The 26,616-nt window shown below is 37.6% G+C and overlaps 1 protein-coding gene across 1 annotated transcript in view; it reads right to left on the reverse strand.

Moving 5' to 3' along the window:
• Window positions 1-2,193: 2,193 nt before the first annotated feature.
• LOC126982754 (serine/threonine-protein kinase 10-like) overlaps window positions 2,194-26,616 on the reverse strand; it is a 114,361-nt gene continuing 89,938 nt past the window's right edge. Inside the window, 10 exon segments of the mRNA XM_050835082.1 lie at window positions 2,194-4,321; window positions 9,918-10,021; window positions 14,398-14,533; window positions 17,919-18,053; window positions 19,917-20,000; window positions 20,499-20,693; window positions 22,206-22,307; window positions 24,055-24,204; window positions 24,712-24,939; window positions 26,244-26,508. Coding sequence (XP_050691039.1) covers window positions 4,187-4,321; window positions 9,918-10,021; window positions 14,398-14,533; window positions 17,919-18,053; window positions 19,917-20,000; window positions 20,499-20,693; window positions 22,206-22,307; window positions 24,055-24,204; window positions 24,712-24,939; window positions 26,244-26,508 — 1,534 coding nt within the window. The 3' untranslated portion in view covers window positions 2,194-4,186.

The following is a 26,616-nucleotide window of genomic DNA, read 5'->3' on the forward strand; positions in this document are numbered from 1 at the left end:
TATATATATATATATATATATAGATATATATAATTGTTGCGTCGACCGAAATCAGTATCAGTGAAGTGCGTGCATACCTGCAAAAAATAGATTCAAATAAATCTCCGGGCCCCAACAATTTATCTCCCCGCGTGTTAAGAGAATGTAGTCAACAGCTAGAATTACCTATAACGTTAATGTTCAACAAGTCATTAACACAGGCCAGTCTGCCTCTAGAGTGGAAAAAGGCCAATGTTACCCCGATATTTAAAAAAGGATATAAAAAACAAGCCAGTAATTATCGTCCTATCAGCCTTACGTCTGTCCTAATTAAATTATTTGAAATAATAATCAGGGATAAAATAATCACTTTCCTAGAAACAAATGATTTGATAACTGATAATCAGCATGGATTTCGTAGTACTCGATCTTGCCTTACCAACTTATTAGCTTTTTTCAACGACGTTTATTCAAATTGGGACGCCCGAGCCCCATATGACGTAATTTACCTAGACTTTCAGAAAGCATTTGATAAAGTTCCCCACGTTAGGTTTATTTCAAAACTGCGTTCCCATGGTGTTAGTGACCATCTATGTGCGTGGATTCATGACTGGCTCACCGACAGAGAACAGCATGTAGTTCTTAATGGTGAAGCATCCGATTGGCAACCCGTAACCAGTGGCGTGCCCCAAGGTTCGGTCCTGGGGCCAACACTATTCATAGTTTACGTGAACGATTTAGAGACTGATATCCTGTCAAAAGTAGCCAAATTCGCCGACGACACCAAATTAGAAGGTACGGTAACGAACAGTAAAAATTGCGAGAACATTCAATCAGACTTAATAAGACTTGCTGATTGGAGCGAAAAATGGCAAATGTGTTTCAGCATAGATAAATGTAAAGTAATGCACATAGGTGAAAAGAATCCTAACTTTAAATATCAGCTTCAAGGACATGAGCTCAGCGAAGTAAAACAAGAAAAAGATCTTGGTGTCATTATCAGTAACACTCTTAAAATGAGTGATCAATGTTCTGCGGCGAGTAAAAAAGCCAATATAATGCTAGGATTAATCTCAAGAAACTTTGATTATAAATCACCCGAACCTATGAAGAGATTATATTTAGCATTTGTAAGACCACACCTAGAATACGCCGTTCAGTTCTGGTCACCGTATTATATAAAAGATCAAGTTTTGCTAGAAAGGATACAGCAACGAGCAACCAAACAAATTCCAGTGCTCCATAACTTGACGTATGACAAGCGTTTAAAGCGTTTAGATATGTTTTCTCTAAAGAAGCGAAGAGAAAGAGGGGACTTAATTGAAGTGTTCAAAATCCTTAATAGATTCGAAAACATTAACCCAGATTGTCTATTTCAGAGAGACACCAACACAATAACACGCAGCAACGGTATGAAGTTAAAGGGAAACCGATGTAACACATTGGCACGGAGAAGTTATTTCAATAATAGAGTCGTTGATCACTGGAATAGACTTCTGGTGTCTGTTCTTCCTATGTATTCCTATGTATATAAACTAAAGTTACTACTTATTTTATTTACTGGGCTGTTATATTTTTCCTACCCAAGTATGTATAACTATTTTTTTATAGGTTGCAAGCATATTTTATTGATCTACTTTTTTTTGTTTTGTTTTACAATGAACCTTTACACTTTAAAGCTACAAGAAAACAGAACTACATGTGGCACAGTACTGGAGTTGGGATATTATATATATATATATATATATATATATATATATATATATATATATATATATATATATATATATATATATATATATATATATATATATATATATATATATATATATATATATATATATATATATATATATATATATATATATATATAGATACATGATTACTAGTATACATACTTTAATCAGGTAAAATTAATGACACCGTGATGTTTTTTTACAGACATTTACAAATATATTTTCTTTGCAAAGATAATTCCATAAAAAAGAAGCATTTCTACTTGTTTAAATTATTACTTCACACATGCGCGCACACACACACACAAAAAAAAAAAACTTACATGAACAAAATTCTGTGCGGCCTTCCTCAAGTTGAAATGCCGCAATGTTAAAAGTAAACAATTAATTCAGTTGACTTTAGGAAAACTTCAAAACTTCCTTAACAATATAAATAAAGAATAGATATAATTATATGAAAGGCAAATGAGACAATAAATAACAAATACAAGTAAAGTTTATCTAGAAATTAATTTAGTCATGTTTGTATATTGCACAAGCAAGACTTTTGGTATTGCAGGACTGTTAACAGCCAAATATTTTCACACATTATATTTCATAAAATTTGGCTTCAAAATGCTGTGACCAAATACAAAGATGTTATGGTCACATGAGCAAAATGTTTTAAGAAAAGAAAATATATAGCACATCTACTGCAAACACTGGACTTTTGGTCTGCTATAAATTTCAAGTGCAGGTTACACAATATAAATCAATGCAGGTAACTCTCGATTTACGTGAATATTGTGTCCTTGAAGAGGTCGCGTAAATCAAAAACAATGTAAATCAAACAAGAGGTAGGTTTCTATCGAAAAATAATTATTCACTTCATTCAGTGGAGAGAGAGAGAGAGAGTATCCACATCACTGAGATATCCACTCAGGCACTCAGTCTCAGTCTCACTCGTGTGAGGAAGAAATGAGGGACACCATGAACGACTGGCTAGTATTGGTACTGGTACCGAGCAGTCTGGTACCGGTGCATCAGAGATAGCTGGTACCTTTAGTACCAGTACTGGTACCGGTACCTGCCCACCCCTATTGTTGAATAGCGTGGCAGCGTGGGTACTGTATTGTTCAAGTGGCGCGCGGGAAGAACTGAGCTCAGGTATGTGGCCGTGGCGCCGTGAGAGTCCAGTTGCGTGAGACATCTGGTGGCCACTCCATAAAATATCGCGTATGAGTGAAAAAACGTGTAAATTAAATATTTATTTGGATTTTGGACCCCGCATTATTTAAAAAAAACATGTAAACCAAACTCGCGTAAATCGAGTGTTACCTGTAATTATTTCAAAAGGTGTCTATCATCTGAACATAATATAAAAAAATAAACACTTGTTTATTTTTAAAGAACTATGTAAAAAAAATACTAACCGGCTTGTAATACTTTCCCTCTGGTTGTGTGAACTTTGCAAAAATATTTTCTAGGTTTAATGTAAAGATTTCTTACAAGCTAGTTTCAAAATAGCAGGATAAATATGTTGCTTGTTTTACTGAATGTTTTGGGCATCTGTGAATAGTTTTTTTATTAATATTTTGTTCCTTTATTCTTCAGTTGACATTGTAAACTCATGTTGTAAAGTAAATTCTAAACTATGCAGCAGCAGTCAGTTCACAATACCAGTAGTTTTAAGTTAAAAATGCATCCTATGAAACTGATTGACATACCTTTACTTATTCAAACAAAATAAGGAAAACAAAATAAAAAAAATTATTATATATTTTACAGGTAAGAGCAGCTTGGTCAAGAAACATTTTAGTTAAGTGTTGGAGGAAAAAAAAAAAAAAAAAAAAAAAAAAAAAAAGAGGAGCTAACCTTGGCCTTAAATGAAACGGACAAATGGGAGGTATTTTGCAAAAGGTAAGTAAAAGGTTTATTGCATGGCCCAAGAGTTTATCTGGCGTAATTATCATTTAACTTTATTTATTTACTTATTTTTCTTTACAAGTATTCATAATGTACACATCAGCTTAACACAAGTGAAGATGATAATGGGCTCATGTTAAGCCAGGTTGACTGAGACTCTACACTGTGATTACTTCACTTCATACTTTATTTTAGAACATTATTTTCCTAGGTATAGAATTCACTGGAAATATATCATAACACAGAGGATGAAGCGATGACTTCATTCCTAATTATTTACTCCATGGAAGTACACAAAACTGACCTATTATCAATATCTTACTGTACCAATATACATTTTTAACTGCAAAACTTTACATATGGAAAAATCCTCTTGGTAAAGTGTATTTCAAGATTTGATTCTTCTTCAGTTATAGCATGAACACCATTAATAATAATATATATAATATATGGAGTGTAAGATTCTTAAACAACTATGTTGCTATTCATATAAAATGAACTACAATATACATATACTAGGCTGACTTTGAATATGTAAAAATACTGTCACCTTTCAGTTGTATAATCTAAGATGTATTAGATCGAGCAAGACTGGATGATGACTGTGAAGGAGTTAAGGCTGAACCAAGACTTCTGTTTAAATAAGCTCCATAAAACTGTTCCTGTTCATTTAGTTGTTTCTCAAATTCCTCTTCCAATTTCTGAAAAGAAAATATAGATGAAATATTAATACATCATGTAGATTCTGGCTGCTTTAACAATTTCAACTGACATATTGTACATTAGTATGAAGAAAAAACCTGGTTTCTAGACTTTAACCAGTGTAACCATGTACAATCGTGGGACACAAGTGATGACACACTGTACACCGAGTTTCGTTCACCGGCCCCGACTTTAAAATATATACACCGCATGTAAAGAGGCTAATGTTCAGATATGTCACTACATATACACTCTCCATAATTTATTAGATATGAATTTGTCAGTTGTGCACAATGATAACAAAAGTTTAATTCGCGGGCGAAAATGTCTCTTTACACTTCGTTCAAATTTAGTCAGGGACAGCTAAAGTTGTTTACAATGCTATTATGCATTTGAATAAATGTTGTATTCATTCCTGCAATGTCCTCGTTAAGAAAATACGAAGAAAACATGCACAAATATTCTGATATGGTTTAAAAATATATAATGAAACCACCATTTAACTCTTGCTTGAAAATGTTATGCAATGACGTCATCGACCATGCCAGCTGGCGCATTTAGAACACTAGTAGGCTATTATGAACTGAATTACAAAACTATTATTTTGCATTTAAGAATACTAAGCGATTCATTTGCATTTATGAAACTAGGCTATTACTTTACATTTACGAATACTAAGTTATTATTATGCATTTAAGAAAACTAGGCTATTATTTTGCAGTGACTTTTTTTTTCTTAAGATAAATTAATCTCTCTCTCTCTCCAGAATGCACACTGACGACCAAAGCCAAGCAAGTATTTAGCTTATGGAATGCAGAAAATCTTATTACAGAGCGTGCACTAGTGGAAACAAGAACATTCATAACAGATATTTTAAAGAAACATAATCATCGTGCAGTTGATGCTCACAATTTCGTAAGAAAAATCATTAAATAATATCTCTCTCACACCCACACACACTCTTTGATCCTTGCACACACTCACACACAGACACACGTGTAGTGCGGCGACGGCCTGATGAACGAGCCTCCCATAACCCACTTAGCCAGTGGGGTACCTCTTTGGCCGACTCGGTAAGGAGTGGCTCTCCCGTCATGCTGGTCGCGGGTTCAATCCCAGGCAGCCGGGGAATACCCTCACTCTTGATTAATTTCTCGTGTTATTTCGATACACGCAGAGGCCGTGTTGAGAAATAGGAAGGATTAAGAAAAGAAGCTCGTCGGGGCATTACAGTGGTGGCATAGCGGTGGGCATCCTCTCCTGCAGTTCTGTTGAGCTTCCCCGAAGGGGTAACAGGTAGGATGGCCCATGCTCCGAGGTTGATAGAAAATGGGAATGTTGGAGGTATGTCTAAAAAGGACATTGTGGAGTTATGTCTCAAAGGGACATTGTCAACACACAGAAATTAATCTACATAGGGGGGAAAGCCGTGTAGTGCGGCGACGGCCTGATGAACAAGCCTCCCATAACCCACTTAGCCAGTGGGGTACCTCTTTGGCCGACTCGGTAAGGAGTGGCTCTCCCGTCACGCTGGTCGCGGGTTCAATCCCAGGCAGCCGGGGAATACCCTCACTCTTGATTAATTTCTCGTGTTATTTCGATACACGCAGAGGCCGTGTTGAGAAATAGGAAGGATTAAGAAAAGAAGCTCGTCGGGGCATTACACACATACGTCTTATATAACTCGAATGCAGCTCTGCTGGGTAGTTGCCGTCTTTCGCTAGCGGGGTCCGAAACATTTTGGAAACTGTGTCAACACTTGTGTCCCACGACTGTACTTGCTGATTTTCTCCATTACTTTTGTTATACTAAAAATGCAAAACATCTATTTGGATAATTTTGAGGAAACAATAAACAGTGGAATAGAATCCCGATTATAGTGTCATTTAGTTAGGTGATTCACCATTTAGAAAATGTGTACTATCAAGTACACCAAAGTTTTAATTTTAGTGGTTTCATCTGATCTGAGCAGGGTACTACCAAGTACACCAAAATTTTAATTTTAGTGGTTTCATCTGATTGGAATTGGGAATACTGATACCAGTACTGACAGGAGGCAAAGGTATGTGTCTTGGTGCAGCAAGCCTCAATGTAGAGATTATTGCTGGCAGTCTGTATGACTGCATGTCCATATTGATTAGTGGCATCTTGCTGATGTTTTTTTTATTTGCTAGTGATGCTTTTTTAGTCTGTCCATAATATCCCGGTAGCAGCGAGGATCATGTTTCTTAATGGTCCCTCCAAGCAAGAAAAATGAGGAAAAATCACCCCTCACACAAACCATTCCATACTATCAAAGCATTTGTGATCAGATTATGTATCATCTATTTTGGGGGGTTTACATCATGGCACAAATTTGTCCCGTCGCTGCTACACGGTAAAGCCACAAATCTGGCCTATTGCTGCTACCGGGTAATGAAGGCACTTTACAATGGTAGGCTGTAAAGTTTGTAGGCTGACTAGTAATTAAATTTGACATGCATAGAGTTCAACACTTCTTATTAATAACTGGATTGTCTCTTTCCAGGTAAACCCACATCTGCTGATGATTAGTAGTGGCGACTGCTCTTGAAAATAAAGAAAATTTGAAATCGTGGTGTTACCAAGTACCTGCAAAAAAAATGGTTTTACCCCCAATGCTGACATGGTTGTTAAATTAGGGGATGATGATGCAACTTTATCAACAGTGCAAAAGTGAGCTACTGAATCCAGGAAAGGAAGGGAAACCCCCTTAAGATGACCAAAGGTCTGGATGTACTGCAACTACCATCATTTTTTTTTTTTTTTTTTAAAGGAAAGCAACGAGAAAAAAAATAATAATGAGAAAAAAAGCTCACTAATCATTGCCCCTATAAAAAAAGCTTAGAAGAGTGTCCAATGAGGAGGTCAATTTAGGAGATGTCTCAATACTCTCCTCTTGAAAGAGTTTAGGTCGTGGGCAGGGGGAAATACAGACAAAGGAAGACTGTTCCAGAGTTTACCAGTGTAAGGGATGGAAGAATGAAGATGCTGGTTAACTCTTGCATAAAGGATTTGGACAGTATAGAGATGAGCTAGAGTAGAAAGTCAAGTGCAGCGGGGCTGCGGGAGGGAGAGAAGTATGCAGTTATCAAGTTCAGAAGAGCAGTCAACATGAAAATATCATTAGAAGATAAGAGAGGCAACATGGCAGCAGAATTTAAGAGGTAGAAAACTCTCAGCAAGAGAAGGGGAATTGATGAGAAGAAGAGTCTTTGACTCCACTCTGTCCAAGAGAGCTGTGTGTGTGGAGCACCCCTACACATGAGATGCATACTCCATACCTAGGAAAACATTGATCGTGTCCACCAAATGGTGATGGATGACAGGCGATTGACTATTAATCAAATAGCTAATGCTACTAGCATATCCTGTGAGAGTTGAGAACATTCTACACAATGAACTTGGCATGATGAAGGTTTCTGCTCGGTGGGTACAACGGATCAAAACCGCTCCAGGCTTCACAGACTTCATGGGAAAATTTGGCACTGTTTGAGGCAGATCCAGCTGATTTCCCTTAGATTTGGTTTCCTGTGAAATTTTCTAACCCAAAATGAGTGTTAGGTTCATTACTTTGAGCCAGAGACAGAGACAATCCATGCAGTGGAAACACCCCTCCTCACCTGCTCCAAAGAAGGCCAAGGGTGTTTCATCTGCAGGGAAGGTGATGACCTGAGTTTTGGGGGATACTAAGGGCATTATGTTCATTGACTATCTTCAAAAGGGCCAAACCATCAATGGAGAGTACTATGGCAAATTACTGAGGCAGCTATGAGAGGCTATCAAGACCAAACACCCATGAAAACTGATAAAAGGGACAATGCTCCAGTGCACGAATGTAGCTTTTCACTGGTTGATCACCATCCCTATTCTCCTGATTTGGCACCATTGGACTATCATCTGTTTCCCAACAGGAAAAAGAACTTGGCTGGAAGGCACTTTCGCTGTGATGATGATGTCATACATGCTGTTCATAACTTTCTTGACCGTTGGAATGAAAACTTCTTCACCAAGGGGATCCAAGCACTGCAACACCAATGGAAGAAGTGTGTAAACCGCAAGGGGGACTACATTGAAAAATAAGCCTCATTTGGTCACATTCCATGAGGGTATCTTGGTCAGCCTATGAACTTTTCAGCCCACCCTTATAGGTGTGGTTGGCTAAGACTGCACATGATGTGAAAACTGTCAAATCTTTAATTCTAAACAACAAATTCATATTTTTAGCTGCTAAATACTCCTAAATGAATTTTAAATACTTTGTATAATTTAATTCTATAAAGGAGCTGCATAGGTTTTGTAAATGATTTGTTTTCTGAAGAAGTGACTTTGATAACAGATATACAAGTGAAATGAGGAGGGGAGGGAAGCAGGGTGGTAGACAGAGGGAGGGGGTTATAGCATGGTTGAGTTGTGCATCAGTACACAATACGAGAATGAAATTAAAAGTTTGCCATGATCCATTGTGTTAAAAATATTATGCTGTGAACTGTGCTCAGTATTAACAAGGGTAATGTTGGACTTGAATTATGAGCAAACCCCCAGGAACAAATAATGTAATAATCAAGGAAGTGCCAGTACATACCACATCTATCCTCCCAATTCATTGTCCAGCCTTAAAAGTCCTTCAAATTGTGATAAAAACTTATTTGATGCACACTAAAGATTAAGGCAAGTGAAAGAGTAAAGTCTATGAGCATGCATAGAGCATATCATATTTATGTTGATTCAATAGCAATTAATATTATTTTGGCCAAAAAGAATGGTGATCTTTATGGCTTTAAGAGCAGTGGCTGAGTGGTTAGCGTGCAGGCCCCGCATTCATCGCATACTGAACAACACGGGTTCAAATCCACACGCTACCACTTGGGATTGTTCAGTCACTGCCAAGTGACCTAGGACTACCCACATGCTGTCCTGAAGACCATCCATCAACCCGGACTCTAGAAGAAACTGTCCAAGTAAATCAAGCATGAGTTCCGAAGGGCAACATAAGCCAAGAATAAATAGTGCCACTGTAAAAATTGGCTGCGCCATGATGGGCTTCAGTCAACCACCAGGCCCCTGAAGAAAGCCTACCAGCACTATAAACGAAGACATGAAAAAAAAAAAAAAAAAAAAAAAAAAAAAAAAAAAATAATAAAAAAAAAAAAAAAAATAATAATAATAATAATAAAATAAAATAAAAGGATGAAAGTCCTGGCTGCCCCCCAAATCCAATTATATACTAGACCTAATTAGTCAAGTCTGAAAACCATGTCATCAATATCGTGGCACATAAACACTATTCAAGATGCACCCAAAGGCTTCCTTTCAGCAAAATATTCATTATTTGAGAAAATCCAAACTTTATACAGTTGAAACTTGGTATCTATTTTAACTTACCATTATTGTTGAAAATGTTATATTGGAAATGGTCAATGTTGAGAAAATCCAAACTTTATACTGTTGAAACTTGGTATCTATTCTAACTCACCATTATTGTTGAAAATGTTATATTGGAAATGGTCAATGTTGAGATTTTATTGTAGTCTCTATGTATTATAAGGGAAAAATAGCAAAACAATTTTGAGTTACCTGTTTACGGGGTTTCAGGTTCTCCTTCCATTCTCGCAGTTCTCTCTGGTACTCTTCATCTTGTGATTTGAGCTTATTTGTTTCGTGCTCCATAAGCATCTTTCCTAAAATTGTGGAAATAAGAATAATCAATTTGATCTTTCTACTGGATCATCACCAAAACACTCATCCAATAAATGTTAAAAAGTTTGTGAATAATATAATGTGCAATAATTACAGACAAGGAAATGTCACAATTCTGTAACATATAGGAAGGCAGGTATCACATCTGTATTTTTTTGATACAGTCCACCCTGCACTGTGTGCAGCCAGGCTGCCCAGCAGGGAGAGGAATATGTATGTGAATGGTCTCTGCCAGGGAGAAAGTTCTTTTCCACCACAATTTTCTTCTTTCCCGTAAAATAAGCAAATAGCATGTATAAATCAATACTGGTGAGGGAAATATACAACAGCAGCAAACACCCAAAAAGATCTGATGGTGGCTTACAAGCTGTTTTAATACAAAGATTTTGAAAATTTACTTGCCACCACTCCCACTCCTCACTGACTGGTTCCTGAGTTATGACGTCACGCCTGGGGGCAGGGCCAAGGCTGCTCTAATTCACATTCGTATCTACCATTATTTTTTCACCTTGTTCAAGAATATATTTTCGTATTGCATATACGTATATGATTTATTATTTCATATGCATTTATATATTTTCAATAAAATGAGTACCATGCTTCAACTTAAAAAACTGAATAGACAATACATATCTGTATTTTTAAACCCTTACCCTGTTGTTCCCACCTAACAACTGGGCTACACTGCATATACCTGCATTACCACATACCACTACATACATCTCATGCATAATAATTTTAATTTAGATTGAATATTATTAAGTAAACATCATAGTGTAGTACTTACACTGTAGCGCACACAATATATTAATGATTTCACTTCAAGCTCAACTTTGCCGGGAGACTACACTGATCATTTGCAGTTTGATTCACATCGCCCAGTATTGGTAAGCAGCTGAGTGCATTGCTACTTTAACCTCATCAGCTTGTATAATAGGCCGTGTCCTGGCTTTTTTATGACACTACAGTGTAGCCTAATTGTTTGGTGGGAAACAACAGGACATTTTTTTTTTTTTTTTTTTTTTTTTTTTTACATTGCAGCCTATTGCGCCGGTAGGCTTCTTCCAGGTGGATCCTGATGGTCGGTCCAAGGCTTCTTTCCGGTAGGTCCTGATGGTCGGCCCAGCCCGTTCTGGCGCAGGCAAGTGTTTATAGTGGCGCCATCTTGCATTGGCTCATGCTGCCCTCCCAGAGCTCATCTTTGATCCTCGAATCTAGAGTCCGGGTTGATAGGTGGTCTTCTGGACAGCATGTGGGTAGTTTTAAGCCACTCGGCGGCGGCTGAAAAATCCCAGCTTGGTGGCACCGGGCGGGGATTGAACTCGCGTCCTCCTGAACACGAGGCTGTTACTTTGACGACTCAGCCACCGCCTATTCATTTTTTAAGTTGAAGCATGGTACCCACTCTCTCTCTCTCTCTCTCTCGGCATATGAAAATTAAATCGCAGGAAATTCCAAACTATGTAGTATCATGATACTAGATAATTACACTTTTCTAATATTTTTTCAACAATTTAGAAAGTCCAGCTTCTGTTGAACAAAATTATTTGCAACAAGTGAGATGCAACGTACAAAACTCCTTCAAGTATCGGTAGTATCGGCAGAAAATCAGCCGATACCGATACTCTTAAATTTAATGTGCCGATACCACCGATACATCGGTACATCCCTATATATGACAAATACATATTGCTTCGTTTTTTGACTGTCCATTTGTAACCCTCTATTTTATTCATTTACCCCACTCAGATGGTTGCAGACACTTCATTTATTATATTTCTTTACATTACAGGCCTGGTCAAACTCTTTCGCCTCTGCCTGTCAACATCTACCTTTCCTTCTTGCTGGAAGTATGCCTTCATACAGCCTGTACCTAAGAAGGGTGACCGCTCCAATCCCTCAAACTACCGTCCTATTGCTTTACTTTCTTGTCTATCTAAAGCTTTTGAATCAATCCTTAACCAGAAGATTCAAAAGCACCTTTCCACTTCTGACCTTCTATCTGATCGCCAGTATGGGTTCCGCAAGGGGCGTTCTACTGGTGATCTCCTAGCCTTCTTAACTGACTCTTGGTCATCCTCTCTTAGCCGTTTCGGTGAAACTTTTGCTATTGCGCTGGACATATCAAAAGCATTTGATAGGGTCTGGCACAAATCTTTGCTTTCTAAACTACCCTCCTACGGTTTCTATCCTTCTCTCTGTACCTTTATCACCAGTTTCCTTTCTGACCGTTCTATTTCTGCCGTGGTAGACGGTCACTGTTCTTCCCTAAATCTATTAACAGTGGTGTCCCACAGGGTTCTGTCCTATCTCCCACTCTTTTCTGTTGTTCATTGATGATCTTCTTTCCAAAACGAACTGTCCTATCCATTCTCATGATGATTCCACTCTGCATTATTCAACTTCTTTTAATAGAAGACCCACCCTTCAGGAACTTAACGACTCAAGGCTGGAGGCTGCAGAACGCTTAGCCTCAGACCTTACTATTATTTCCAATTGGGGCAAGAAGAACCTGGTGTCCTTCAACGCCTCAAAAACACAGTTTCTCCACCTATCCACTCGACACAATCTTCCAAACAACTATCCCCTATTCTTTGACAACACCCAGCTATCACCTTCCACAACACTAAACATCCTCGGTCTATCCTTAACTCAAAATCTCAACTGGAAACTTCATATCTCATCTCTTACTAAATCAGCTTCCTCGAGGCTCGGCGTTCTGTACCGTCTCCGCCAGTTCTCCCTGCACAGTTGCTGTCCATATACAAGGGCCTTGTCCCCTCGTATGGAGTATGCATCTTATGTGTGGGGGCTCCACCTCACACAGCTCTTCTGGACAGAGTGGAGGCAAAGGCTCTTCGTCTCATCAGCTCTCCTCCTCATACTGATAGTCTTCTACCTCTTAAATTCCGCCCCACTGTTGCCTCTCTTTCTATCTTCTATCAATAGTTACTCGCTGACTGCTCTTCTGAACTTGCTAACTGCATGCCTCCCCCCTCCAGCCCCGCTGCACTCGACTTTCTACTCATGCTCATCCCTATACTGTCCAAACCCCTTATGCAAGAGTTAACCAGCATCTTCACTCTTTCATCCCTCACGCTGGTAAACTCTGGAACAATCTTCCTTCATCTGTATTTCCTCCTGCCTACGACTTGAACTCTTTCAAGAGGAGGGTATCAGGACACCTCTCCTCCCGAAACTGACCTATCTTTCGGCCACCTCTTTGGATTCTTTTTAGGAGCAGCGAGTAGCGGGCTTTTTTTTATTAATGTTTACTTTTTTGTGCCCTTGAGCTGTCTCCTTTGCTGTAAAAAAAAAAAAAAAAAAAAAAAAAAAAACTGGTAGCATCTACAAGACAGGGAGTGGATGCAAAACAATTCAATTTTTTTTCTCCTTCCTGAAACATATACCCTTCCTTTTACAGCATGGACATAAGCAACCCATGCTTCATAAGAGCTGGGGGGGCTGGAGCATCCCATGGAGACATCTTGACTCCAAGCGTGGCAAATTCCAGCAGCATACCTCAACACTGGGGCTGGTTGTGATTTTTTTAATATATACTTTTTCTTACCCCATCTTTTACATTTTTTCAATGCAAACTTCATGGTGTAATATCAGTGATTTATAATTAAGTTTAGAGGTAAATATATTTCATGTATAAAATATAGGAATAAACTTTGACATTTCTACATGCATTTTTTGATCCCAGAGGTTTGTCTGGAATTTCAGGCAAGATTGGTGATTATGCAATATTACAAGCCTTGGTGATCAACCCCTAAAGGGCAGGCGACAGGTTTTCCAGTCTACCTTTTTCCTCTGTAATTTTAATGTGTGTGGGGATTTTGGGGTCAGCGTGACTCCTAAGCTACCGCATAACTCTGTGCCATTCTCAGTGTTTCTGTGACTGCAACAATGGCAGGAGGAGAGTTTTTTGGACCTGCCTGTTTGAACCAAACCCCGTCGTAATTCAAGGGTTGTCTGTAGAGATAGATAGATAGATAGATAGATAGATTGCATGATTGCCTGATTGCCTCATTGAACCACATATCAATGGATTGCATTGCCATCCTACTATTATTCAAGCCGTATAAATCCTATAAACTTGCAGTGCAATTGGCTGAAAAGGTACAGTTTTTATTTGGTGAAGGAGCAAGTCATGGTGAAGGAGAAACACATTACCATGTTATATTATGATCAGGCACTTCAGTATTCCTTAGTGCATTTTAAAGCTCTGTGTATGTATAAGGTGAACATCGTTTTGGTTGTTATCAATATATAACAAGATCATAGGTTAAGACTTTTAGGTTATCAGCCTATTATTCCAACAACAAAACCAAAGTTGCGGTAGAATACTTACGCTTTTCATTCTGTAATTGTTCTAATTCTTTGACTGTGTATTCAGAGGCTGCCTGAAGTTCTTCTAACTTTCGCAGATGTTTTTGTTCTGCACGTTTCTTCTCTGCTTCATACCTGCGCTTTTCATTCTCCTGGAACTGTTGATAAATACAATTATAATTGAGCTCGAAGAGAGAGCAAGACAAAGGAGCAGATAAGGTCACAAATTTCTTATACAGAACAGTCTTTTATCATTTATGTGAATCAAATACATTACTGGGGCCATCAATGGTGTGTGTCTGTGTGTGTGCATGTGTAAATAATAAAAGAACCATAAACTGTTTATTCACTGCTTGGCAGGCCATTTGGTTGAAAATATTCAAGATACATACATAGAGGAATACAAAAAAATGAGTTGATAAGGTGTGGGAGGGAGGGAGGGGGGGATGGAGTGTAGTATTTTGAGTTGGGTGACAGGTGGGCTAAAATCCCCAAATGTGTGTATTTACCTAGTTGTGACATACAGGAAAAGAGCTATGTTCGCACTGTCCCCTCTCCATATCCACTTTTGTCCAACTTTTCCTTAAAATCATGAATGTTTCTTGCACAAACCACCTCCTCCTCCAGTCTATTCCATAGCTCAATGCTTTTGTTTGGGAAGCTAAACTTTTTCACATCTCTCCTACATGTGGTCCCCCTCAACTTCTTTCCATGTCCTCTCGTTTCTCTCTCGTTCCACACACACAGGTCCTCTCTGTCCAAATGCTCCACTCCGTTCACTCACTCAACTGACTGTGATGGTATGCTGGGCGGAGTCTGTGCCTGGCGCGAGGTAAACAAACTGTTAGGTGCAATGCAGCAGCACAATCTTCTAAAACCTCAATATCCTTCCGATTCATGGTAGAGTGGCTGGAGAGATGCTGACGTGGTGTTTGTTGTTGTTGGAGCGCCGCGAGAACACAACAGTTCAGGGTCAGTACAGTGCGATGCACAACATTGTTGTTTGGTGATATCACTAACAAAAACAAGCAACATGTTGGGAGAAATTTGCCCTGTGTGACACCGCCTTAACTCTTTTTTTCTTCCTTGCCCATTATCTCTTTCAGGTTTTCATTTTCCTTTCTTATGACTCCTAGTCCTTCCTTCACCATTTTTTCATATTTTGCCAGTTTCTCTTTCAGCTCCTCATTTTCCTGGACTAGTTTTTTTCTTCCCTTTCTTCTAGACTTTGCACTCTTGCCCTGAAGTCACTGTGCATCTTCATCCTCCATGATCTTGACTCTTCCGATCCACATATTCAGTTTCTTTTCCACTAGCAACACTTTTCTGTACAGAGACGGTTCATTATTACTAAAGCCAGAGAAATTCGACTTGCTAGATTCATAATAATCTTCACTGTCCTCACATCCTCCCACTGCTCCCTTCCTCAGACTTCTTCTTCCTCCTCTTTTTGGTGTCTGCCACCCCTCCTCCTCCTCACTCATCTTACACTAGCTTTCTCAAGTTCTTCACGTGGGAGACGGGCCCATCAGAGCACCCCCTGGCCCTGTAAACACAACAAGCAAGATGGCGAAGAAACAGCTGATCCCCCGGAAGCGGTTGCGCGACATGTCTGTTTTGCTCTGTGTCTGCTCCGTGTGTGTGTGTGTGTGTGTGTGTGTGTGTTTACCTACCTAGTTGTAATTTTACAGGGCCTGGGCTTACGCTCGTGTGGTCCCGTCTCCGTATCTATAATTATCCAACTTTTCCTTGAAGCTCTGCACACTCTTCGCCGATACTATTTCTTCACTTAGTCTGTTCCAAACCTCTATATTTCTTTGTGGGAAGCTATATTTCTTTATATCTCTTTAGCATCTTCCCTTCCTCAACTTTTTACTATGTCCTCTAGTATTCCTGCTGGAAGGTTCTTCTCTTAGTAGCAATTTCTCGTTATCCACTTCCTCCATTTTACTCAATAGCCTATATATTTGTATTAGGTCTCCTCTTTCTCTTTGTTCTAGTGTTGGTAAGTCCATTTCCTTTAGTCTCTGCATATGTCAGTCCCTCCAGTTCTGGAACCATTTTTGTTGCCATCCTTTGTATTCTTTCTAGTTTTTTTGTGTTTCTTCATATGTGGAGACCGCACTGTTTCCGCATATTCTAGTTTAGGTCTGATCATAGTAGTAATTAATTTTTTCATCATTTCTTTGTCCATGTAGTGGAATGCTATACCTATATTTCTCACCATGTTATATGTATCACCAAAGATCCGATTTATATGACTTCCTGGTTGCATATAATTTTGCATTATTACTCCCAGGTCTTCTCTCTTCATTTACTTTCTTTAATATTTCACCATCTCCCATTTTATATGTCCATTTTGGTCTTTCTACACTTTTTCCCATTTCCATAACATGACATTTCTTCACGTTGAATTTCATCTCCCATTTCTGACTCCATTTCCAAATCTTGTTTAGGTCTTCTTGCAGCTCCTTGCAGTCTTCACTGTTTCTTATATGTTTTTGCAGTTTAGCATCATCTGCAAACAGGCTCATGTAGCTGTTTATTCCCTCTGGCATATCATTAATATAGACTAGGAAAAGTACTGGTGCTAAAACCAACCCCAGGGGCACTCCACTTTCCACCATTCTCCATTCCGATCTAGTGTCCTTAACCACGGTTCTCATCTCTCTTCCTAAGTAGCTTTCCATCCAGCACTTCATTTTCCCTCTCAATCCTCCTTTATTTTCTAGTTTCCACAGCAGTCTTGAATATGGAACTTTGTCAAATGCCTTCATTAAGTCTAGGTAAATGCAATCCACCCATCCATCTCTTTCCTGTAATTTGTCCATCACTCTTGAGTAAAAGCTCAGCAAATTTGTCACACATGAGCGGCCTTTCCTAAACCCATATTGATTGTTCGTAATTAGATTATGTTCTTCTAGAAATCTCATCCATTGTTCTTTTATTAATTTCTCACATATTTTACATACTACGCTGGTCAGAGACATCGGTCTGCAATTTAAGGGTTCTTCCTTTTTTCCACTTTTGAATATAGGTACCACTTCTGCCCTCTTCCACTCCCTAGGCACTGTGCCAGTTTTTATTGAGCACCTAATGATGTCATATATTTGGCCGACTAACTCATTTCTGCACTCTTTAAGTATAAAACCTGAAACTCCATCCGGTCCCACGGCCTTCCCTTCTTCCAATTCCTCCAATAGTTTTTTTATCTCCTCTTTATCTATTTTGACCTCTTCCATATATACATCTAAGTTGTCTTCTTGTGGTTCATTAAATAATGATTCTTTGGTAAACACTTGCTGGAATTTTTTGTTAAATAATTCCGCCATGCCTTTGGGATCCTCGATCTCTACATTCTCTTCCGTCAGTGTGTGTGTGTGTGTACATATGATATTAAAATGATAAGTAAAATAAGGTGCAATGGACTGAATAAGGAAACAAAAAATGTAACCAAATAATAATAAATGACTATTCATGTGGAAGGAGTTTCCTTCACACATAATACATCAGACAGAGAAAACAGATGCAGGCTAACTTTACCTTTCTGATCTTATCTTTCTCATCCTCATGAGAGTCAGGAAGATGTGATGTGCTGATCCTCATGCTCTCTCGGAACATAAGCTCGCGTGCTTTCATTTCTTGGCGAATTCTTTTGGGCAACTGCCGCTTCTCGACCTGTGAATTATTTAACAATTATTTACCTATGCAGGAACCAACTTTCTGAGTTCCCAATTAAATGATACCACTGCAATGCAAAAAAATACAATATTTCTTCCCATGTCAGCTTTAACTTCGGGACACCAATTTGTTTTTAAACATACCATCATGATCTTTTAATGATCTCCATTAGCAGCACAGTGGTGTGGTGGTTAGTGCCATTGGCTTACAGCTGAAAAGCTCTGCTTGCATGAAGATGATTTGGGGTAATCTCCCATAATACCCCACATTCACCTTGTAATATAGGTATAGTTGTAGATAGACCAATTGCAACTTCAGGGTATTGCATATACAAGAATGCAGCAAAGATCCAAGTCAGAATGAGCACTGGGGCCTCCTTGACAAAAATGGTTAATAGTTGTTTTCAACAAATGAACCTTGACTGCTATACTTTTATTCTTTGAAAGTCAGATAGGAGACAGTGGCTATGTGGAGAGTGTATGAAAGTGGCAAAAAGGGTTTGGAAACAGATGACTACTTTTTATTGGTGTAGAATGTCTTAGAATCATCATGCTAAATATCTTTAATAAGGAAATGAATAATGGGCAGAACTGCACCGCTATCATCTACTTTTTTTCCAATTTGCTTTGGTTCTATTGAAAAAAGCTAAAAAATTACCACAAATTCCAAATCGTCGGGATTTCTGGAACAAAGGATGCTGGATTATCAGACTTTTACTGTATTATTTATATGGATTTGTATTTACCATCCATATTCACTTACATCTATCCAATTCTAACTATTTATCCATCTATAAAGGCAGGTATTTCTATATAAATATTTTTTTTACATGGAATGCATTGATAAGATTTACATTAATTTCTACAGGGAAATTTGTTTTAGTTTACGAGTGTTTTGGTGTGCGAGCAAAATTCTTGAGCTAATTGACCTTGTACACCGAGGCTTGACTGTATATGATACCAGAAATGTAATGCTTATGGGAGATTTCAATTGCAAGGGAGTGAACTGGGAGTGGTTTGAAGTAGAAGGAAATAATAATACATGGGGGTAAGTTATTGGAACTGATAAGAGTAACATTACGACTCAGTGGGTAAAAGAGGAAACTAGACACAGAAGCAGAGATGAACCACAAAGATTGGATTTAACCCGGTAGCAGCAGGGATCATGTTTCTTAATGGTCCCTCCAAGCAAGAAAAATGAAAAAAAATCACCCCTCACACAAACCATTTCATGATATATATCAAAGCATTTGTGATCAGATTATGTATCATCTATTTTGGGGGGTTTATCTTGCTGATGTTTTTTGATTTGCTAGTGATGCTTTTTTTAGTCTATCCATAATATCCCGGTAGCAGCGAGGATCATGTTTCTTAATGGTCCCTCCAAGCAAGAAAAATGAGGAAAAATCACCCCTCACACAAACCATTCCATAATATATATCAAAGCATTTGTGATCAGATTATGTATCATCTATTTTGGGGGGTTTATATCATGGCACAAATTTGTCCTGTCGCTGCTACACAGTAAAGCCACAAATTTGGCCCATCGCTGCTACCGGGTTAATATTTACAAAAGGGACTAAGATATCCGGAGAAGTGAAACATGAATGCCCAATTGGAAAAAGTGACCATGAAATCCTGAAAGTCGAACTGGATGAAGAATGTCAAGATTACATCAAAGAAGAACATAAAAATAAAAAAATAAATTATAACAAGGCATAGTATGAGGAATTATGAGCTTTTTACAGTAGATATGATTCATATGATAGAATGATTAATACTGTGAAACACACTCCCAGAAGGGGGACAAGAATATATGCTGTATGAATGTATGAATATGATATGTATGAACGTAACTCACCTGCTGTCTCTTTATAAGTTCCTCTTCCTTTTGCTGGTTCACTCTTTTCACCTGCTCCAATTCTTTTTCATGGCGCAGGAGCATCTATAAAATACAAGTAAATTAGTGTCTTATAAGGGAGGTGGTGATAATCAAAGCACATTTGGCACTCGCTGGGTAAGTTAGTAGAGAAAAATGGAAACTTCTGCCATGGCCATCCCCTCGTGGGAGCTCCTAGGAGCAGGCGTCGATGAGATAATGATGATGATATTTAGGTAACAGTGACATAAGGCGTCAGAAAAAAAAAAATTGTGTAGAAAATATCGTCATAAAACAAAGAGGCATGTTGTATTAACAACTTTACATGCACAGCTTTTGAGATGTAACAAGCCTCTTTCCTTAGTTTCAAAGTATTCACCTCAGTAAATTACTTTATTTTTTTTGTTTTACTGGGATTACTTGTGCATTACATATGTGAAACTTACTCATCATCAGCATTGATAAAAATTTCTTTCAAACAAAAACTCTCCTTAGTATTTATCAACATCATGCTCACAAAATAGTATGAATGAAACTATTGCTATATAATGTAATGTAAATTACCTGGTGTCTTTGAAGGAAAAATATATCCTTAAGTTGCCTCTTGGATAACTGGTGTTTTTCATGAAGGTGCCTTTCCTCCATCTCCCAGAGGGCTGACTCTCTAGATCTTAGGAGCTGATGCTTCTGCTGGAGGAACTGGCGCTCAAGGAGAGCTATTCTTTCACGGTGATCGTCGCCTAATCTTTTAAGAGATACCTGAAACAAGAATTGAATGCATGATTAATTAATAACAAAAGAATTTTCAATTTCTTAAAATATGATAGTCCTTGAATTCCGACATATGTTACTTAACACCTATCTTGCGGCTGGCAGCAACCCCGCTGCCACGATGTTGCGATGATTTGCTGTCTATATCTCTAGTTTGCTGGTAGCCACCAGACATAGAAGAAGTGGGTGTTATGCTGGCGGCTAGTGGAGCGTAATTGCGCCTGGCAGAAAGCCTGACCCACATGGGGGCAGGCCGCAACAATGTAATGTTTTATGGATCTGTTGTGGCCTGACCCATTTTGGGGCAGGCCATCAAGATGGCTTTTCTGTCCATATATATAAATATAAGCTATTGTATATGATTTGTTATTACAATTGTTCAACTGATTGCAATACAATACAGTAAATTAACCATTTCTACTTTTATTTTTTACTGGTAATGGAACCCATCAATCTGTCTACTGCGAAGAAGGCAAAGAGTCATTCCAGAATATGTCTCAGGTGATGAAGATTTTTGTGGTGAATTCTACTGTCCATCTTCAAATTATGACTCCTCATTGAAGGGAGGATGGAAAATTGCAGCAAAAAGAACAAAGAAAGTGTCAAACTTTTGTACTGGCTGTTAAGGTAGTCCATTCATGTGCCTGGATTGCTTCAGCGTGAAACATAATGGCTAATATCATGCAAATGGAGAACAATGAACTCAAAATATGGGAATGCACATCTTTTCTTTATTCATTATGTGTTCCAAGCCAAGGATACTGATTTGTCATGAACAGGAAGAAATAATTTTCTTTTCTTCTTCTTCTTTTTTTTTTTTTTTTTCAATATTTATACTCTATGATAGAAAACTATAGGGGATATTTGAGAAAAAAATAGTTTTCAACCACTCAAGTTCAAAAATGACCAATTAAATGTAACATACCATATTTCATAATAGTCTCAATTCAAGGTAAAATTGAAATGGTTTAATGGTCAACAAACAATATTATTCTTATTGATTATCTTTAATCTTTATTTCTTTAATGCCTTATCCATAGAAAGAGAATCTTGAATACAAAAAAATATTAATAGGTGGATCCTATATTGGATAATTAGGAGGATAGTAATTAGCATCAAAATGACCACCGGTGGGTCAGGCCGCAACAAGGGAATAAACCACCTAACCCACCGGTGGGTCAAGTCGCATGAAATGTGTTAAGCTTGCAAATTTCCCTATTACTGTGCCCAGTAATGTAAAGATCAGAGATTCCTGGCATTGCTTTGCCACCTGTATGTTTTCCATCCATTATGGAATCTAGCAAAGATAGGCAGAAACACAAGGATGTAGGTGAAATTTCAGGCTAAATTGTTCAAGGCCATACAAACTGTCAACCCCCACAGGAGGGAGGGGAAGGAGGTAGACATTCCTTTCTTCACACCAATGACTGGAGAAAAAGATGTATGGGCTCCCATACTAAACATGTTCAATAAACATGCATATGGCTGGAGTTTACTTACCTCATGAGATTCATGAAGCCTTTCTAGGAATGCTTTTTCCCTCTCACTTTGGTCCATGTCCAAACGTTCTTTGCGGGTTTTAAAGATGTCCTTTCGCTTCTCCTGGAAGTAGGAATCAAAATACAGTATTAGCCACTTCAGTATTTAGTGAATCCTAAAAGATACTCTATATGTCTCCTTTGAAGCTGGAAAACTTTGTAAAGACCTTCTCTTACCAGAGAAAAGGAAGCACTAGGAGAGGAAGGAGATTTGATAAAAAATGTTGTGAAAAGGCTGCCAGGAAACAAAAATGAAAGATGTATGCTGCACAAACTGAGCTTATATATGATATGAGTGACTGGTAAGCAATTGGTGGACCTTGGTGCAGACCCAATAAGGAACAGACATAGCAGACAACATATAATGGGCAGAAAATTATACTATATGATACATCTCATGAACTGTACGACCTTTTTTTAATTCTTTGATCAACACTGGCAAAAATCTTTGCTTTCTAACCTATCCTCCTACATATATTATATCTTTTTCTTTATTTTTGTTTCTTGTTTCCTTTCGGGCCAACCTAAATAATATTCAAATGATTCACTACAACCAGTTCACCCAAGTCTGAGGTGTGCATTATCGTGCACTGGCAAGCTGCTATCACACAGTATGTCCAATTCTGTGGATAATGTATATATACAACTCAAAGGAAATAGTTGTCATTATCAATAATATGCAGGCAATAATAACAAATACCGTCAATTATAATTGATTTTGAGTTAAAAATTATTAGTACCATTACAAACAGGTGTTTTATTAATTTACAAGATTGCTAATTATAATTGTTAAATAGCCTTGGAGCTGTTCACCACCGAGAAAATTAGCAGGCTCTATATTAACAAAACAGCTGTTTGCGATAGTACTAATATTTTTTAACTCAAAATTGACTATAATTGATGGTATTTGTTATTGTTGCTTGCTATTTATCTATCTACAGTAGAACATCTGTGTACTCTTTGCTCTCTTGCCCTCTCAATACCATAACCTTACTCTTTCCAGCATTCACTCTCAGCTTTCTCCTCTTACACACCTTGTCAAACTCATCCACTATCCTCTGCAGCATCCCTTCATTCTCTGCCAACAATTTATTGTTTGCATATTAATGAAACTGATGACTTTCCTATGTGTAGGCTGTGATGGCAGGTTGTCAGCGCATGATAAAATGCATACCTCAGATTTGGGTGAACCAACTATAGTTGAGAAAATTAAAATATAAGCTTTAAGGATAGACTAGTGTTTGAATTTGCATTCTCTTGATAGGTGAAGAGTGCGAGGAAAACTGATTGGAGTTTATAAATTAATGAAGGGCTTTAATGAATGACATGCCAGTACAGTTTAGGTAAAAGAATCAAATATAACACAGTAATGAGTTGAAGTTCAATAATTTCAGATTCAACAGTCACAGGCACAGGATAAAATTGGTTTACTAACAGAAAGATGGAAGAGTGAAAAAGGCTTAGTAGTCATGTAGTGAGTGCCAATATTATACATACCTTTAAGATAAGGTTACATAAATGCACAAATAAGGAGGACAGGTGGTGTTAAGTGGTGTTAGGTTTACAGGAGCTTTTGTGTTTAAGTCAAATAGTCATTTCAGAAAGGTGCTAAAAATGGAAGAGGCCAATTTATTGAAATGAAGAAAGAAACTTAGTGTCATAAAAAAAATTTACATGATAATGAAATTGCAATATAAAATATAAGCAGCAATAAAAGACTCACATCAGCTGTATATTTGAAAAGTACATATATGTGGTAAATGATGATATAACTTAGTTACTACTGAAAAAAGAAGAAGGAAAAAACTCACTTTAGGTAGCAAATCAATCTCTTGTTTCAAGAGTTTCAGCTCTGTCTTGAGAGATTCTCTAAAGGCTTTTAATTCTCGCTCTTGCTCAGCCCTTATTTTCTTACTTGCATTTTTCAATTCCACTTCCTGTAAACTTTCTGCTTTTTCCACCTGTTGGAAAAAAACCCCTTATAATAAATCACATATTTCATCATGCTTTCTACACTTACATGAAACCAAGTAAATGATTTTTTTTTAGGAGAAAGGTATAGTAAGGTAAGTGCTGAAACACATGAAATAGATTACCATTAGCAAAGAGAACAAGAAATCTTTGGAAACTGTCATAGTTGTGACTCCCCTCACCCCACACAATTAGTGATCATCTCAGTTATTTTCTCAGTGCTAAACAGTCCTGACCCAAAGATTTGCTCATAGTTATTGAAAACAAAAATTATATTTTTTTGCGGACAGGTTCTAAGCACCCACTAGTTCCTTGGAACGTACATTGCTAAAAACTGGAAAGTATTAGACAAGTCTGACAGAAAAGGAACAAAATGATCAGAAGCCATGAGCTTGGATAGCTCCTAGTATCCCTGACTTACCTTCAGTCCTCTAAATCCTCTATTTTAGCTCAGGCATGACTATGAGACATAGTTAAATTAAAATAAATTTCCTTACTTGTTGCTTTTGCTGCCTATTCAAGGCTTCAATATCAGTGTCATAAGTCCGTAAGAGTTGTTGCTTTTCCAATTCAAATTTTTTATCTTGTTCAGCTTTGGCAAAGTTTGCTTTAACAGCTAATTCTTGAAACTGCTTTTGTTCGATTTTCTGGAGGATCTTCAATTCTCGTAATTCCTGCTTTCGTGCAAAGTGTCCTGTTGCAGTTCCTTCATCTTCATAAAACACCTGAAGCAAACAAAAAAAATTATTCATTGGTAGTGCCAGCAGTAAATATCTTTCTATTCAAGCAACCAGTCTCCTAAAAGACCGACATTGAAAAAATTAAACAAAGACAGACACATTAGGCAATAACAAAAACAAATTAAATAAAAAATAAAAGGTCCATTCTTCTTATTCCTTAACATATGAAAAGGAAATGCATAGAAAGATTTTATTCCCTTTTTCCTTCAACCAACAGTAGGTTTTCTGGAGTGACTTTAATATGCAGTTTAGGATACAGTGAGAAATGAAAATAAATCTACACATTTCAACAATCGAAACCATTTCCTGTTTTAACTAGGAGTCTGAGTGGGCTTGAAGGTATTAGAAACTTAATGAGTATGGAGGACTGAAAGGGAAAATATGTTAATACAGAAACATGTCCACAGAGCAAATCTATTTAAGGTTATAAATTTAATGAGACCCTAAATAAGTCAATTATATGTAAACCTTCTATCTAGCCTAAAGAGGAGGTCCAATAAAATATTAGAAGCTGACAGTATTCAATAACCAAGCTTCTACACTTGTATGGCAACAAGGTCAAAAGTTACCATGCAACAGGAACTGCTGCAAGAGTTAATATGACTAATATGCCAAGGGGTAGATAATGATGTGTTAATGTTGCAATGTATTCTATCTCACTGGTGAGGCCAAACAGTTAAAATTTTCAACATATTTGTAAACATTATGTAATTACAAACCCATAGTATGCTAAACAGTGTCATGAAAGCATTTAAGCACCAAAATCTATAGTATTATGTAGTATTATGTTTACTTCATTGCACATCTGTCAATGTGGTCGTGCCCCTGTTGCAGTGCTTTGATGCCACTTCTCACCTACCTGGTTGCCCACACAATCACAAAAACAGTTTTCTGAAATGGAAAGGGACTTTCCATTCATTTTAGTGGTTAAAACAACTAATAATTATAGAAAACTTTAATTAACCCAGTAGCAGCGACAGGCCAAATTTGTGGCTTTACCGTGTAGCAGCAACGGGCCAAATTTGTGCCATGATATAAACCCCCCAAAATAGATGATGCATAAACTGATCACAAATGCTTTGATATTTATTATGAAATGGTTTGTGTGAGAGATGATTTTTTCTCATTTTTCTCGCTTAGAGGGACGATTAAGAAATATGATCCTCGCTGCTACTGGATTAAGAATGTCACACAGGGGAGCAGACCTACTAATTAGATGCACTGATGGGGTTAAAGGAAAGCAAATGAAAACTGCTAAGGTTAACTTTTACCAACAAAAATCTAATCACCTGTCTTGTTGTAACAACTACGCCATCAACAACAAATTTCCTGGTGCGCTTTCTAGTCTTCTTACGAAGAGCAACCAAATCATTCTCTGCTTTGCTTCTCATGTGCCTGTTTTCTTTGTTCTTGTCTAAAGGCTGAAGTGAAATGTCTGAAGAGTTACTTCTTTGTGATCTTCTCAAGACAACCTCATCCAGACTTTCATCGTCCTTTTCTCTGTGCCTGTTTTCCTTTTCTGAACTAGTTGTGCTTACGGCATCCCAGTCAGATCTGGAGAAAAAATAATAATTTCATTTTTTATTTTTTTATGCACACTTAGAAGAGTAATCATGCAAAAAAAGCTGCATTATTATTATTATTATTATTATTATTATTATT

This window comes from Eriocheir sinensis, chromosome 51, assembly GCF_024679095.1.
Source record: "Eriocheir sinensis breed Jianghai 21 chromosome 51, ASM2467909v1, whole genome shotgun sequence".
NCBI classification, from domain to species: Eukaryota; Metazoa; Arthropoda; class Malacostraca; order Decapoda; family Varunidae; genus Eriocheir; species Eriocheir sinensis.